Genomic DNA, 15,843 nt, shown 5'->3' with positions numbered 1-15,843 from the left:
AAGATGTCAGGAGGTTAAATTATTAGCTGAATAAATAAACAAAATAACAAAAATATGGGTGGACCAGCTGTCTTTGGAGCCTCTCCAAGCATCGGGAATGCAGAGTTGTATTAAATCTTCATCAGCGCAGATTAAGTGCCTGCATAGTTTAGCATGACAGTAAGACAACACTGCTAGCCTGCCACAACATTAAAGTAGCACAATGTTGTTGCAGAACCCTGTCATCAACATGTCAAATAAATTGCAAGTAAGTAAGTCAAATTTATTTATCTGTCACTAATCACAGACAGTAAAATCACAAAATGCTTCTCAAAGACAAAAATAAAATCAAGAATTTAAAAGAATATTGTGGCAGCTTGCATGAGCAAAAGGTCAAATTACCAGGACAGGCTATTTTCTTAAAACTATAATAAAATATGTTTTTTTTTTGTGTGTGAACTGTGTCTGTGTGTTGTGACTGTGTTATAAGAGGGGGAAAAGATCAAGCTTCTCCGTCTTCTCCCAGTACTCCCAGTGCTGATTTCAGGAATACACAGCTTAATCAGGAACGACCAATCAGGAGGAGGGTGTTAGCGTTGTCAATCCTCCTTGTGTTCAAGCTGCTCACACCTTCACCCTTTCTCTTTGCTGCGCTACAGCTAGTTCACCACAACAGAGCCTGCTGTGAATGCTCAGGCTAGTTGGCGTACACATTGATGTTGGCGTATAAACAGTCTTTCTGTAACGGTAAGTTGTTTCTCCACTATTAGCATGCAAAGCAGAGCTACGAGACTGACTGACAACGCTAAGACCTTCCTCCTCGCTCTGATTGGTTTGGTTGTTTTTGACCAGGAGCTCCTCCTAGTAATAGCAGCACCAGGAAGAGGTGAAGTCAGATTTGTTTTCACTGATTATCTGTCTCATTTTATACTGCTGTGACATAGTGACAGCTTTTACAACTATGCAAAAATCATGTTTTATAAAAGTTACATGGCTGTAAAATACAGCTTGAAAGCCATGTATCTCTGTAGTATTTAACAACTATGCTACTTTAATGTGAGGCACACAAGTGTGACTGAGGTCTAAACATTTGGATAACCGCCCATCTCCTTTTCCTGTAAGAAGCATTTAATGAAAATCAACGTAAACAGTTGAGTTTGGACTGAAACTTTTAATTGTGCTAGTTACATAACGGTGTGATAACCAGGCTTTCAATCAGTCCAGTGACATGTGAAGAGAACCATAGCTGAAGCACAGACACAACTGTCACAGGAACATGTTCTCCTCTTGATCTGTGCAAGATGTGTTTTCATGTTTATCCAAGTCAGGCCAAGAATTTCAAACAGCAAAGATCATATTTGTTCGCTTATTCCAATTACAGTTCAGTTATATAATTTTTATCACCTTTGCTTATTTCTGTTGGTAGGTTTGGCATGTTGTTCTTTAAAACACTGGTGGAAATGGCGCCGTGCTTATACTGCATTTCTAGATGGTTCCTGATCCATCATAAGCCGTGATAAGTTCCTCTGTCATCAGCTTGAGCCTCCTGGAACGTCCTCTTCTTGAGTGGACAAGTAATCGCAGTATGATGATGCGCAAAAGGCATCCGTAAAGCAGCGGCAGTGGTGGGGACACGTTGGTTTTATTTGCAGAACGTGGTGAAAGCATTCATATCATTTGAAATATTTCGCATTTTGTCACGTAACATCCACAGGATTGAATTTATTTTTTGAGGGTCTTGTGTCATAGATCAACAGAGGATACTGTGAGTGAAAGGAAAAGTGTGGTGTTCGGTTTTTTTATTTGCTTGTCTGCATCAACAATTTGTGGAAACTACTTTTGCTACAATTACCTGTGCAAGTCTGTTAGAATAACTACCAGATTTTCAAATCCAGAAGGCAGATATATATATATATTTTTTTTTGCATTCTTCTTTCCCAAATAGCTCAACCTCAGTTAGATTGGATGAAGGTCTATTTTTAAATCTTAATTTTGATCATTGTGACTCACAAATACGCTTTGATGTAAACCATCTGTTTATATCAGACTGAACTTTTAGTGGTATTCTTGTAGAGGAAGGTGAACCTCTGGCCCAGACTAATGTTGTTTATAGTCTCTTTCAAGTTTTTCGTCAGGTTTTCTTCCAGGATTGGCATCTATTTAGTTTTTTCCAGTGTAAGGCTAGTTTTCTTGGCCACCATGTCATCATCGGTGGCAATGCTAACTAGCCTTAACATTCATGGCAGGCTCCTTTCTTGTGAACCAGCCATAGCGTAGCAGAGAGCAAGGGAAGGATGTGAGTATAGTCTACACAAGGGTGATTGACAGCGCTAAGACTCTCCTCCTGGTTCTGAGTGATTGATTTATTTTTTTGTCTCATGCTTCCATATGAGGGCATATTGGCAGTTTTAGTAACCATGTTTAAAACATTTTGTTCATAAAAGTTGCACTTTTAATGATTATAATGATTGCAGGTGAAACAGGACATAAAAGCTCTGGAACGGCCAGAGCAATGGACCCAACGAGGAAAACGAAGCAAGGAACCAGTGGAGGACAATGAGAACCAAGAAACTTATAAATGATGGAGAGGTGGACCTGACAAAGCAACTACAAGGATCAGTCAGAGGAAAATGAAAACAGCTGGATGAGAGTGTGTGCAGAGAGGAATCAAAAGATAGAGGACTGGAGTGAAAGGGAGGAAACAGCAGACTGAGGTGAATAATAAATTCAAAGAGCTGAACTGGGACTAGAAAAGGTAAAAATAACGGGAAAAGAATAACACTGTTCAAAGAGAAAATAAATCCAAAAGGCCACAAAACAAAACTAACAATGTGAGACAGTTCATTGTTGTATTAATATCGTTCTGTTATTTTTTCTAACCAAGTGTTTATACCACCATACATTTCAAACAAGCTGTTCTTTAAGCTTTTCAGGCATCAATTCACGCGATGGATGATGAAAGTGAGTGCAGTGTAAGGCCACAGTTTCTGACCTTTTGTCTCAGAAACCCGGGTACAGCTGCTGCGGGACGGAAACCTGATCCGATTGGCTTCTGTGGACTCGACCAATATAAATATTGCCACACATACCCCTGAAGTTTGGGACGACATCGCTAGCACTGGCTTCTGCTCTGGCAGCTTGGCTCAAGGGGAGCACACTCATCATCCCCTTGACATATTGGGGCTACGCTGAATCTGGGGACAGCCAGTGGGGGGGCTCTAACAAGGTCGACCGGCTGACGCCGATGACAGCTTGACAGATGGGGGCAGACTAAGCAAAAGGAAGGTTGAGCAGAGGCAGGTGGGGTGGATCGGATCAACGTGCCGGCCCGCTCAAGGTGCTTCCACGTGAGAAACAAAAAGAGCTGAGACGGGTCGAAGAAAGAGGCGAGTAAATGAGGCAGGTGGCCCAGCTAGGATGGATAAAACACGCATACCAGACTGTAAACAGCAGATAATTTCCCTACTTGTTTATTAGTCGGAAGGCATGTCAGGATGGACGCCAGCGCCGCATGCATCTCAACCTGAACCATTCTCACCCTGACACACGCCTTACTTCCTCCTCCTCTCTTCTGTAGTCCTCATGTTCGATTTAGCTTAATGAGGTGCAGGAGTTCTGGTAAACAAAACCAGAAATTAATCATAGCTGTTAATCTCTGCACTTGACTGATAATTGAGTAGTTTTCCAGTTGCATTTTCTCGTTTTGCGTCACAAGCAGGTGGGTGACAAAGAAGGTTCCTGATCTTTGTCCTACGTCTACTGAAATCCCGTTTTGCTGCTCTTTGAGTGTCATTTTCATGAGAGGTCCATATGAGATTCCTTTTGCCAAAATGTGTTTTGTTTTTGACAATTTTATGGCTATTTTATTTGCATCCATTCTACTGTTCTTTAATTTTTTTAAATATAAAAAGTACCGCCATCTAAAATAAGCAAAGCACGGTTAAATTATTTACCTTAATTCATTAAAAGCTGAAGAGCCTAAAAAGCACAAACTTTTACGATTAAGCGTTCCTCACACCAGCACCATGAGATCACAGTTCTGTTGACATTACAAAAATAAATGCGAGTGTCTTTGGTGTCCTGTTAAGATTGCGTGTCCCTCATATTTGCGGACCTGGAAGAACATCCAAAAGTAAACCAATCCACCGCTGCTCTACATGGGGTTTTTGTTCGAGCTCCAGCAGTCCGAGTGTCTAGCTGTCCCTGTTTCTCCTGTTTTCCTAATCCCAGGTACTGTCTGTCCTGCTGGCGTTCCAGCAGATTTGCACTTCGATCAGCATCTTTGCGTTGGCTCCTCTCTGTGGCCCCTGCGGCTGACAGCATGTGTTTCCACTCGTCAGGCCGTGCTCCTCCTTTTACTCCACAACTCGGTGTCACACGAGCCTTGTTCCTTCTCTGTTTTCTCAGAAAACAGAGTATCCGTTACGTTGACCGTCGATTTGGGAGGTGCATAGCACCGCAAGCGTACACCCAACTGTTAACTGTGTCACGTTTTGTTATGTTGTAAACAGATTTAATTTTTTTTCCCCAATAATTTGTGGAGTTTTATGAGATACAAAGTGGTGTGTATTTTATTCCAGTTTTGGGCTGGAATAAAAATGGTTTTATTAAGAAAACGACTGACAGTGTGGCATGCTTTCTGTATTCAACTCCTTTATTCTGATAACACTAATTTATTTCTAGCCTTCAGAAATAAATTAGTAAACAGAGTCAGTCAACCTATGTGTAAATTGATCTCAATATGAGTCCAGCTGTTCTGTGAAAGACTCAGATGTTTGTTAACGGTGAACAAACATCATGAAGACCAAAGAACATGAAGAGAGAGGTCAGAAAGAGAAAGTTGTGGAAAGGCTTAAAGCAGTATTAGATTACAAAACAACATCCCAAACTTTGTCCGTCTTCCAGATTCTCAGGAGGGAAAATCTGCTGACTGGACAAACATTAGTTGTGTAAAATGAAAGAAACTAAAGTGTCCTGCACAGTTTGCCACATTTAGGAGACATAACATGTGGAAGAAGATGCTATGATCAGATGATCATAGCATCAGACATGCTATGTGCCACACAAAACTAACTGAAGAGACCATCCCCAGCATAAAATATGGTGGTGGTGGCAGCATCATGCTCAGGTGAAACATTTCTTCAGCAGGGAGCAGGACAGCTGGTCAGAGCTAATAGAAAGATTGATGGAGTTAAATACTTAAGTAGGAGCTGCAATAGAGCAGAGCATTTGTGCATTTAAAGAAACGGACCGTTCACAATTTGTGAAAATAAAGCTGTGCAAACACCAGCAAAGACGAACGCACTCACTGAGTTTGTTGGGAGCGGTGGTGGCTATGGGGTCTGACAGCTGCTGGAAGGAAGGATCTCTGCTGTCACTCCTTTTTGCACTTAGGATGCAGCAATTTGTCACGGAAGGAGCTCATTTAAAATCATTTTAATTCCACTTCTCAAATATGTACTGCTTTGTGTCTATCATTTGAAGTACAATACACTGACATATGTGGCTGAATCATCACAAAATGTGTGATATTAAATATTAAAGACAGACCTGCAGAGGTTGAAGGTTTGAGAGGAAGACAACACGCAGAAAGAAGGTCAGAGGCAAAATGTGAGAAACATCAAATATCTGTGGAAGAAAGAAAAGAAAATCTGCATAAGCTCTGGCAGTTAAAGGATAAAATAGGTCAAGGGAAGGGTAATGATTTGAATATTCTACCAGATTGTGTTGCAAGCTTCTGGACGCCGAGAAGGCCTTGCATCTGCATTCGCAGGCCTGCGGTATGCAGATAGTCAGAGAAGTGATGATGTGCACACCGTGTGAAGAGATGGGCCTGAGATCTATTTATAAATCCATCTGGAGTGGCCCTTAGCAGGAGTTAGCAGACCTCATTGGCACACACACACACACACTGCACATTAACAGTTCCTACTAGCAGGGAACCACTCCAAACTGAAATGGTGATATTATTCACATTGCTTAATGGAATGTAAGGCTAAATTTAATTCAGTTCCTTCTAAAGCAGTTAATCGTTTATTGTGTTTAGTGCCAAAATTATGTGGATTTGCAGCTAATATTAAAGCATGGCTAATGAGGGGTTTGCAAGAGTGCAAGCCATTCAATTTCTGTGTCTAAATATATATATATATATATATATATATATATATATATATATATATATATATATATATACATATATATATATATGTCAAAAAAATGGAGTTTAAAACAGGGGACTTTAAGCTTTGAAATGGATTGAAATAAGTGCCTTGGCTCTTTGTTTACAGCTAGCTATGAATCACATTAGCAGCACACAGATTTGGATGAAGAGCAAGATGGTAATAATATCACGCTGTATTGTTCACTCCAATTTAATTTTAGATGTGCCTTTGCTGTTGAGCTGCACCTGTTGCTCCATCAAATCCAAGATTTCACCAGCCTCCACCGATGTGCAGTTTGTAAGAAACCAGGCTTTATGTTTTACCCATATACAGTATGTGCAAATTATATGTTGACACTGCTGTAGAAATGCTGAATTGTCGCAAAATGGTCCTGGGTTCGAATCCCAATCAAGGCTTTTCCGTGGGGAGCTTGCATGTTTTATTTCTGCAGAGTTCTTAGTTGCTCCCGAGATGCCCCTGCTCTGTCTCCTGAGCTTACTTATAACGTCAAACCTTTTCACATTTTGTCAGGTTGCAACTATAGTTCAAGGTTTTTTATTGGGATATGATGTGTTAGACCAACACAGAGTAGTGCACATTCTAGAAATGGAGTCAGTTGTTTGCAAAACCACCTTTTTGTTGTATTTAGTCATTTTAGTTACCAGGTTTGTGTATCTACAAATGGAAATCTTTGTTTTATGCAAAAGGCCTCAAATTGAGTCATATTGGACGGAGATCCTCTGAGAACATAAATTTAAAGTTTTGTCATATACTTTTTATATCTTAGCTTTAACTAGGCCCTTCTGACAAATCAACATGCTTTGATCCACACTGTCCCTTTACAACTCTCCATTCCCAAAATGCGCTTGTACTCAATGCATCAGCTCCGGCCAGCTGCCCTGAAGGGAATCGCTTCTACAGAATGATGCTGCCACCGTCATGAGTCACAGTGAAACTGGGTGATATGAGGTCTAATCTGTGAAAAAACAAAACGTTTTGCATGTAGAGATACAAATACAATATTTTGATCACACAAACATGGGGTGTTCACTGCATGTTTGTGTGAAGTATTAAGAGGATTTCTTGTAGTTTTTTTTATCAGTTAAAGATCAGTGGAGCGCTCTACAAATACTTTTTTTTTTTTATTGACAGAGTGACAGACTCCCCTACCCGAGCGGTGAATCTCTGCATCTCCTCCAGAGCTATCCTGTGCCTCTCGGCTGCTTCTCTGAATAACCCCACTGTGCAAAGGCTTAGCTGAGTAGATAAACTGTGGTGGTTTATGATGAATATTGAGACCATGAAAGGTGAAAGAAATTCTTGAAGAATTATTTTTATTAAAACGGTTTTACCAGAGCTGTTTGTACGCAACACAAAAGAGCTGATCATCTGACCAAATTCAAATCCTTCCTAGGAAATTCATTCATAAGAACACACACAAAACAAACCAACACTATTTATAACGGTGAAAGTGAAACCTGGATGAAGGATATTTACAGACATGTAAAAAGCAGCACCTTGTACATTTGAATCGGAGCATTATCTACAAAACTCATCTCTCCCCTCTTCCTTCTCTGAGGAGCTCCTCCTCCACGCCTCCTCTTTCTCTTACGCTCCTGGCCTCCTTCTCAGCCTCCTCCTTCCTCCTCTGCTCCTTTCTCGCGGTCTCCATGAGCCACGGCCCGCCCAGGTAGCTGAGGATCTCCTCCGGGCTCCCTCTCTGTCTGGGGTCGGGATGAAGAAGCTCCTTTAAAAGAGTCATCACTAGCGGGCTGAGGCCCTCAAACTGTGAGGGAGGAGGGTTGCTTTTCTGCTTCTGCTCCATGATTTGGTAACTGTCAGCCTCCTGAATACACCCCGTTTCGTCCTCGTCTTTTTCAGCCTGGCGGTCAAACCACGCCTTGTATTTGCGGTAGCCGAGGTCGTCGTGCGTGCTCTCCTCCCAGGGGAAGCAGCCGGTCAGCAGGCAGTAGACGAGCACGCCGAGGGCCCAGCTGTCAATAGCGGGCTGCACTGTTATCCAGATGTCCTCCAGCTGCACCTCCACCTCTTCCACCTCCATCCCCTCCCCGATCCTCCTCTCCATCTCTTTCTCAAGCGCCTTTTCGGGTTCGACCTCAGGGGTGCAGAACGGAGACTCGTACCAAACGGCTCGGACCGTGGTGCCGACGGCTCGGGTCAGGCCAAAGTCGCCCAGTTTGACCCAGCGACAGGACCTGTCGCACAGGAAGATGTTCTCGGGCTTGATGTCGCGGTGAACGAACCCCAGGGAGTGAAGATGCGTGACAGCGCCGCTCAGCTGGGACATCACCCTCTGGACGCAGTCCTCGTCCACCCCGACCTGAAGCACACAGAGCGTCCTGATCATCTACTCTGTAAAATCTAATTAGTTCAAATCATGCAAACTCATTGCCTGACAAAAAAAAAATAAAATAAGCATCAGATTAATGAGTAAGAAAATCTAATTTATTTTAAGTAAGCAGTACTAAATCAAGTAATTCAATGTGTAACTTGTCCTCTCTATCTCTCGTTTTTGTTTTTTTTTAAATTACTGTTTCATTAGCGTTCATGACCTTTATTTGAGAGAGGTCAGATAGGAAAGTGGGCAATGAGAGAGAGGGAAGCCATGAGCCGTCAGGCTGGGAATCAAACCTGTGGCGGCCATGTCGAGGACTAAGGTCTCCATATGTGGATTGTGCTTTACTCCTGCACCACCACAACACTTTGTCCCACTTCACTGAATTGCTAATTACATCAAATATTTGAAATACACAAAATATACAAAAGATATATAACTCTGGCTCCAGAAAAGAAAAGAAAAACTCAACTAAAGCATTTGTTCTGGTCTTGGATACATGTACTATTGAGTCTGAGTACTTTCCAATACAGGAAAAAAAAACAAAAAAAAAACGCCACAATTATCAAAAACGTACTTTTTCAAAATGAATCCAGCTCAAGTAGAGCGAGTTAGAAAGACCTTTCAACCACAAATTCCACTAATAGTGACTATTAATAGAAATTTGATAAATGATTTGAGTCAACTTATTATTTTCAAATAAATAAAAGTTTGCATTTACAGTGTACAATGTAAAACATTTGAAGGTGGTTTAACTGGAAACTGAAGCTTTAACTGCAGGTGAAATCAACAAGAAAATTGCTTTGATTTAAAGTCAGAAACTAAAGTTCATACAGTTGGTTTAGCAACAAGAGATAAGCTCAGTATCTAAAACTTGCTAAACTTATTCGACTTAAAGGGTGGAAGGTCGTAGACTCAACTAAATGCAGCTACTGTCTGATATAAAAGTACAAAGACGTAAGAAGCAAAGAAAATACTATCTACTTCAGTTGGTGATATTTTATTGGCATTAAACCTCAGTTAAATGATTGTATTTCCACTATGTTATTTTGGGACCTGATGATTACACTAGCAGATTTTACACATTATACTTTGATTCTCACTACTCTTCCAAATGAGAACCACAGTGTTCCACTCACATGGGGTTTTTCTTCCTAGTATTTTGGCAAAACATGGACCTTTCTCCTCATTGGTGGACGATAGTGATCTGACAAGTCTTGGAGCTCCTCAGCGGCGCCTCACCGAGAATCAGATCTACGTCACTAGAGCAGCCGGTGACGCTCTTGGAAATCCCTGCTCACCTAAAGCAAGCTGTCCTTTGTCTTATCTGCTCTCTGCTGTGTTACTGGCAGAGGCACAAACACTGGAATAGGTGTACTGGGGGGATCTTATCAGGCTTGTCTCAAGTTTTTACTGGCATAATAAAGAGCTCCAAGCGAGCGGATCAGCAGAGAAGACAGCTGATGTGCGGCATAACCATCACGGCTTCTGTATATCCTGCTTTGCAGATTTGGAAAATATGGATTTTTACGATATGTTTTCTGGGTTTCAAACTGACCTCTGACACAACGACGCTGTAGAGGTCCCCGTACAGACAGGCCTGCTGGGCAAAAACATAGTACGACGGCGTGGAGAAGAAGATGCCGAGGGCCCTGGTCAGAGAGGGATGGGTGCAGTAAGCGAGGGAGAGGTTGTATTCCCGCAGGAAAGAGGTGAGCGAGGTGGACTTCCGTGGGAAGAACTTCAGAGCCATCGGAGTTCCTGGTGGGAATTAAAGCAATGTTGAAGGTTTTGAATTGAAGTGGACTATTTAAAACCTCTCATCATCTATGCATCGCAAGTGCTGCCCATCACTGACACTGTTTACAAATATAATCCCCCCCACCTTCCTCCCCCAACCCCCTCAGAGCAACTTTGCTTCACGGCTTTGCTCCAGCTGCTGCAACTCTACCCGGAGGAATGCTTCAGAGCCATTCATTACAGTTACAGAAGCGCTAAAGATTAAATGGACTCCAGTAAAGGCTGACCAAACACACATACTGTCTCAATTAGAGAGACAACTACCCCATGACTGCACTTCACACTCTTACAGTCATGCACTGACCTCTCTTCCTGTGCAATGCCAGCATGACCTTTCCATACGATCCCTCTCCCAGGAGCTTCAGCACCTGAAAATGCTTCGACACCTTCAGACTGGGCAGGGACTGTGCTGACAGGAAACATAGCTCGTCGAGTTCCTTGGCTGCCTCGGCCTGGAGGGTCGTATGCAAACAGACACACAGATCCAGATTTTGTGTCAGAGCTGTGAGAGGGCGAGGATTTGATTCTGTAGCATCCAGAGAAATTAGATCTGCAGTTTGATCAGCATTTGATGATAGACAGCGTAAGAAAAATGAAGTGCGACTCCACGGCTGCACATTCTGGAGCACGACACGAACCTGCAAACACGACAAGACCTGGAAAACATAAGTCTCACGTGTCTTATTGATTGCAAAGCGAGATCCTTATTCATTTCTCCGGTTGCAGGCTGGAAAACGATCCCCGACTAGCGCCTGGCAGAAAGATTAATGGAACATATTGTGTTCTTTTACTACTTTCCGCTAATCTAGTTTGATCTTCCCTGATGTTTACAATAGGCAAGACTAATTCTTGTCATGTCTCTTTGGGACAATCAGACCATTTGGCTCTGTCATTCAGCCGCTGCGTCCATCATCAGTCTTTGTCTCATCCCCGGTGATTTCCTTTGAAGTAGAGCCTCCGCACAACATAAACCGGGTGTCAACAGCTTAGAAATCTAGCTTAACACAAAATATGAGGTGATCAAAGGTGGCTGGCATGTTTTTACTCGTGACCTTTCACATGTTGTGTAACCAAGCGACGAATCTCAAACACACCGTTGCTTATATAGCTGTGGAAATAATTATCGCCCAGGTATCAATCAGTAAGTCCCGTTTTAGCTCAATCGGTGCAATGAAGGTGGCTGCAGAAGAAGGTCAGTTGATGCAAAATGACACTGAAGGTTTACTTTGTGATGTCTGAGGAACCGTTCGAAACAAGTTGCTGGGCACAGACAGCAAAAGTACTGAATATTGAAGTTTTTCAACATTCCAACCACAGGCTTCACTGCATCTTAAAGTTGGGATTTTACATAAATAAAAATGAGTGTGGATTAATAGTAGGAAAAGAGCACATGGTTTCCAATTTCTCCTTTTTTTATACAAGTAGAAATGTCCCAATTTACTCTGATGCTTCTAAATAACCTAAATAAACGTTCAGAAGTCACTTGGTTAGTGAATAACCAAGTGACGTCCACCTGTGTGTTGAGGTTATGAAGTGAAAATCTTTTCCAAGTCTTTCTCTGGATTCTTAATTGGATTTAAGTCTGAAATTTGACGCACTCTAACACATAAATCAGCTTCAATTGTAACTCTGGTTGTATGTTCAGGGTTGCTGTTCTTCTTAAAGGGGACATATGTCCTTTTTCTTCCATCAACGTCAACGGCTGCCACCATCATGCTCAATCACTTCAAATACCTATTAAAATACACTGAGCTTTGAGGTTGTAATGTGTCAAAATATAGAAAAGTTCAAGTAAAACTTTAACAAGAAACTGTACATCAGCGTTTTGTTACGTCAGAAGTAAATGAGAAGATCAGATGTAAAGCTTCAACCAGTTTGAGAGACAAATATCGCCTTGATATGATCAATTGTGCCAAGAATTATGCATCTCTTGAACGTTTTTCAGACTTTCAAGATGTTATGAAAACAATACTTTTACAACTTACTAATGGTTAGAAAGGAAAATATAAAACAGATACATGAGACTTAACTTTAAACAAGAATTTCAGATTGTGTTCATATATTAATTCATATATTTAAATGGGCTTAGAATTAAACTGTTCTTGAATACTTATCGATTTTAGATCATTTTCATCAAACTATAAATATGGGTTGCAGTTGTCTGCTTATATTGCATTCCTCATTTGCTCTTTATTTCTTTTATAGCAATAGAAAAAGTTGTTCTGTAACTTTTTCGTTGATTTAAAGTAGATCAAGCTTTAGTTTGCAGATCATTTTTGCCTTTTTATCTGAGCTGGTGTAGAATCAGTATAGAGTTTTATCAGGAGGACTTATATTAGTTATTAAATGTTTAATATTTGCCACCAATTAACAAGAGCTAAAGGATTTTAATACCATTCCTGATAGAGCTAATGCTTTTAACACAGTTGAAAGAAGCATTAAACATCTAAAGCATCTAGATGGGGCAATAAAATACTTTTTGCAGTAAGCAGCTATCAGCACAACGCCTGCATGTTGTCTTAGTGTACAGCTGTAAAATCACTCTGCACAACGAACATGCATAGCAAAACACACATATATCCAAAACGTCTGATCTTTCTTGCATTAGTGCTTACACAGTTTGACACAAACAGACGAGAATGATCTTTAATACTTACTGTCATTTCTGGTTCTCTGTTCAGGATCTCTGTTCAGTTTGTCTCGACTATTTTCATCATCAAAACGAGACTTTTCTAACCTCTGTGTTCAGTGCTAGAAATATGTAGTACGTCTGCTGCTAAACTGACGTTTAGACTGGAATCAAAGCTTGTATTTTAGGCTTGTCTCTGTTGATCCACGCAGCTGCCTTGCAGATACGCTCTTAGATGTTTATGGAAACCCAGACATTGGCCGTGTGCATCTCCCCTGGGGATATACACACTCCAAACTCTCCCTCTCTCTCTTTTCCCACTCCTGTGTCAAAACTCCCCCCTCATCCACACACACACACACACACACTTTCTCTTCTGTGTTATTCTGGCAAACATGCGACAACCAGCTACAAAGTATTTCAAACGTCTCCTTCACAGTCCCTGCTAGCGCCCCCTCCCACACTCACTGATTTTACTGGATCCATCATCCTGAAGACCGTCTCCCGTTTTCCTTCATTCCAGCTGTCACTCACGCTGTGCCCTTCTGCACCCTGCCCCCTCCTCCCTTATTTCCACGTCTCTTTACAACCTTGTCAGTAACTGTGTGTCAGTGAAATTCCCCATGCTGTCTAGGATTCCTGTTATAATCAGCGGGTATGCTGGAATGGCTGGAAGAGGCCATCAAGCTCTGATCCCTGAATAATTACTGGGATTATGTTGTAACATGTAAACCTCTTTATTGCCTATTAGAGCAATCACTGTTGATCATTTTCTTGTTTTCGTTTATTAAATGTTAATATCACAAGTGTCTGTTTATGTTTTTCTTTAGTATAATAATAATAGTTTAACTTTTTTTTATGTGTGATTAAAATGTAAATAAATGTTATGTATGTATGCTCTAGTATGGGTCATGTGTATTTGTCATAACAGCTAAGATCATTTACTGTTACAGAAACAGTAAATGAAATCAACATAAATCAATTTACAGCCAGCAGCACTAAATAAAAACAGTTTAAAACCAGAAACTAAGTAGTCTTTCAAATGTGTTTCGTATTATTAAATAGATAAATATTTTTTTAGCCATCTGTAAAAGCCAGTTTTATCTTATTTCTACATTCATGCCATGACATTGTATCTTTTTCAAGTCATCTTCAAGCAAAAAGTTTTATACTTTTAGTTTTATACATTTGGTGTCAATTTCTATCCGTTTCTCTGTTCCCTCCTTTATTTTTTACTTTTTTTTGTTTGTTTTTTTGCATAAATCTTGCCCGTCTTTATTGCATTTTGTTTGCATTTTATTGCCTGTCAGCTCAAACTGACGTGGCTAACAGCTGACATCGTAAAACCCAGCTTTGTCAAACCCAACTTCATTCTTTCCTTGTTAGCACCGGCTGCAGGTCAGGCCTCTCCTGCAGCTCCCCATGGCTTTAACACCCGCCTCTTCTTTCCGTCCACCCCAGTAAAGTTCACTCATACGTACAAGCTACAGTACTATTATTGCCTGACGGCTGCGCATTATGTAACCCAAACACAGGCTGCTATCACAGGAGCCTGTCTCTGCTCGGGTTTCTAGCAGCACGTCTGTGTGTGTGTTCATGTTCATGCTTGCACTATAGAGTCATTTGGCCCCTGTTGTGACAACCGGTCTTTACTGCTCCAAAACTAAACCCCACCTTTCCCCATTAATACAAGTTGAGCCGAACACAGTTGCTTTCATTCATGAAATCTGACATTTGTACTGATTATATAAATATACACACTGCACACAGATGGGTAATGAGTCACAGAGGGATTTCCACATCTATGCCACAAGGATTGTCTTTGTTGTCGGTCATAGAAGGTTATATATAGTGTAGATATTGTGTCGCTTTTGTAATCAAAGTGTAAGAAAGTGTTACAAAATGCAAAATGTGTAACACGTGTGATGATTTTCCATATTACATATCAGTTCAAACAAGATGTGGTGTCTCACTTTGTCTTTTGCATTTGAAATACGTTCACACACGTGCCAAAGTCAGGTCAACCCTTATTTCTTCACTTTTTTCTTGTTTATTTTTAAGCTGGTGTAATAGGTCGTTTTTCTTAGGACTTTGGCTGCGTGCTGCCTCACAGCAGTGATTTTTTTTTTACTTCTAGTCTCAGCAGAGAAATAATTTTTAATTAGCTCTTTCCATATTTGTTTACAAGATGGCTGTCAAAACGTCACATTTTGTCCCAATTTCCTTTGTAATACTGATGAAAAATCTCAAAGACAACACATTACAACTGAGATAAAGTATTTTAGCCCACTCAAGGTAATTATCAAACAGCAATCTGGCAATATAGGCAACAAAGCTGAAGAGAATCTCTCAAAAATGCTCCCTCTATTCTAAGTCTCCTCGACTGGTTGGCACCCAATTAGCCTGCGTTTAACGATAGGATGGCTGAAGTGGCGCTTTTTAATCCTGGTGGTCCCAGTTCTGCTCCCGCTGAGCTCTCCTTCATCACCAGCCAATGCAATCATCAAATCCTGTTTTTTCATGTCATGCTGCTGACTAAAATCAAGTCTGTCTTTTCAGAGAGACAGTAAATAAATGCTTATATAACACCCTGTTGTAATTCTCTCTTAATTGGCATCAGCCCTTCTAGCTAGAACAAAATGCTGCTACAACATTTTTAACTGAGACCACACGACTCCGGTTTTAGCCTCTTTTGAGTCTCCATTTACAATGTGTTTTTAAATTCTTGTAATTGCTTTTAAGTGTTTAAATTACATTGTCACTTCCCCATGCTTTTTCTTCTTTATAGCCCATCACCAGGCATGGAATCAAGGCTGTTCCTCCAAAATCAAGACCGACACCACACAGTTCTCTGCTACAGTGCGTGTGTGTGTGTGTGTGTGCGTGTGCGTGTGCGTGTGTGCGTGTGTGTATGTGTC

At 41.0% G+C, this 15,843-nt stretch overlaps 1 protein-coding gene across 1 annotated transcript; it reads right to left on the bottom strand.

Moving 5' to 3' along the window:
* Positions 1-7,443: 7,443 nt before the first annotated feature.
* sbk3 (SH3 domain binding kinase family, member 3) lies at positions 7,444-13,671 on the bottom strand. Its single transcript, XM_007550054.2, has 4 exons — positions 12,954-13,671; positions 10,601-10,748; positions 10,055-10,257; positions 7,444-8,481 (listed from the first exon to the last, which is right to left on the bottom strand). The coding sequence occupies exons 1-4, from the start codon at positions 12,957-12,959 to the stop codon at positions 7,693-7,695; spliced, it is 1,146 nt and encodes a 381-aa protein (XP_007550116.1). The 5' UTR covers positions 12,960-13,671; the 3' UTR covers positions 7,444-7,692.
* Between the last annotated feature and the right edge of the window lie 2,172 nt (positions 13,672-15,843).

The sequence above is a fragment of the Poecilia formosa genome, unplaced genomic scaffold, assembly GCF_000485575.1.
Source record: "Poecilia formosa unplaced genomic scaffold, Poecilia_formosa-5.1.2 Scaffold34, whole genome shotgun sequence".
NCBI lineage: Eukaryota > Metazoa > Chordata > Actinopteri > Cyprinodontiformes > Poeciliidae > Poecilia > Poecilia formosa.
This window is presented reverse-complemented; position numbering and strand designations above follow the sequence as displayed.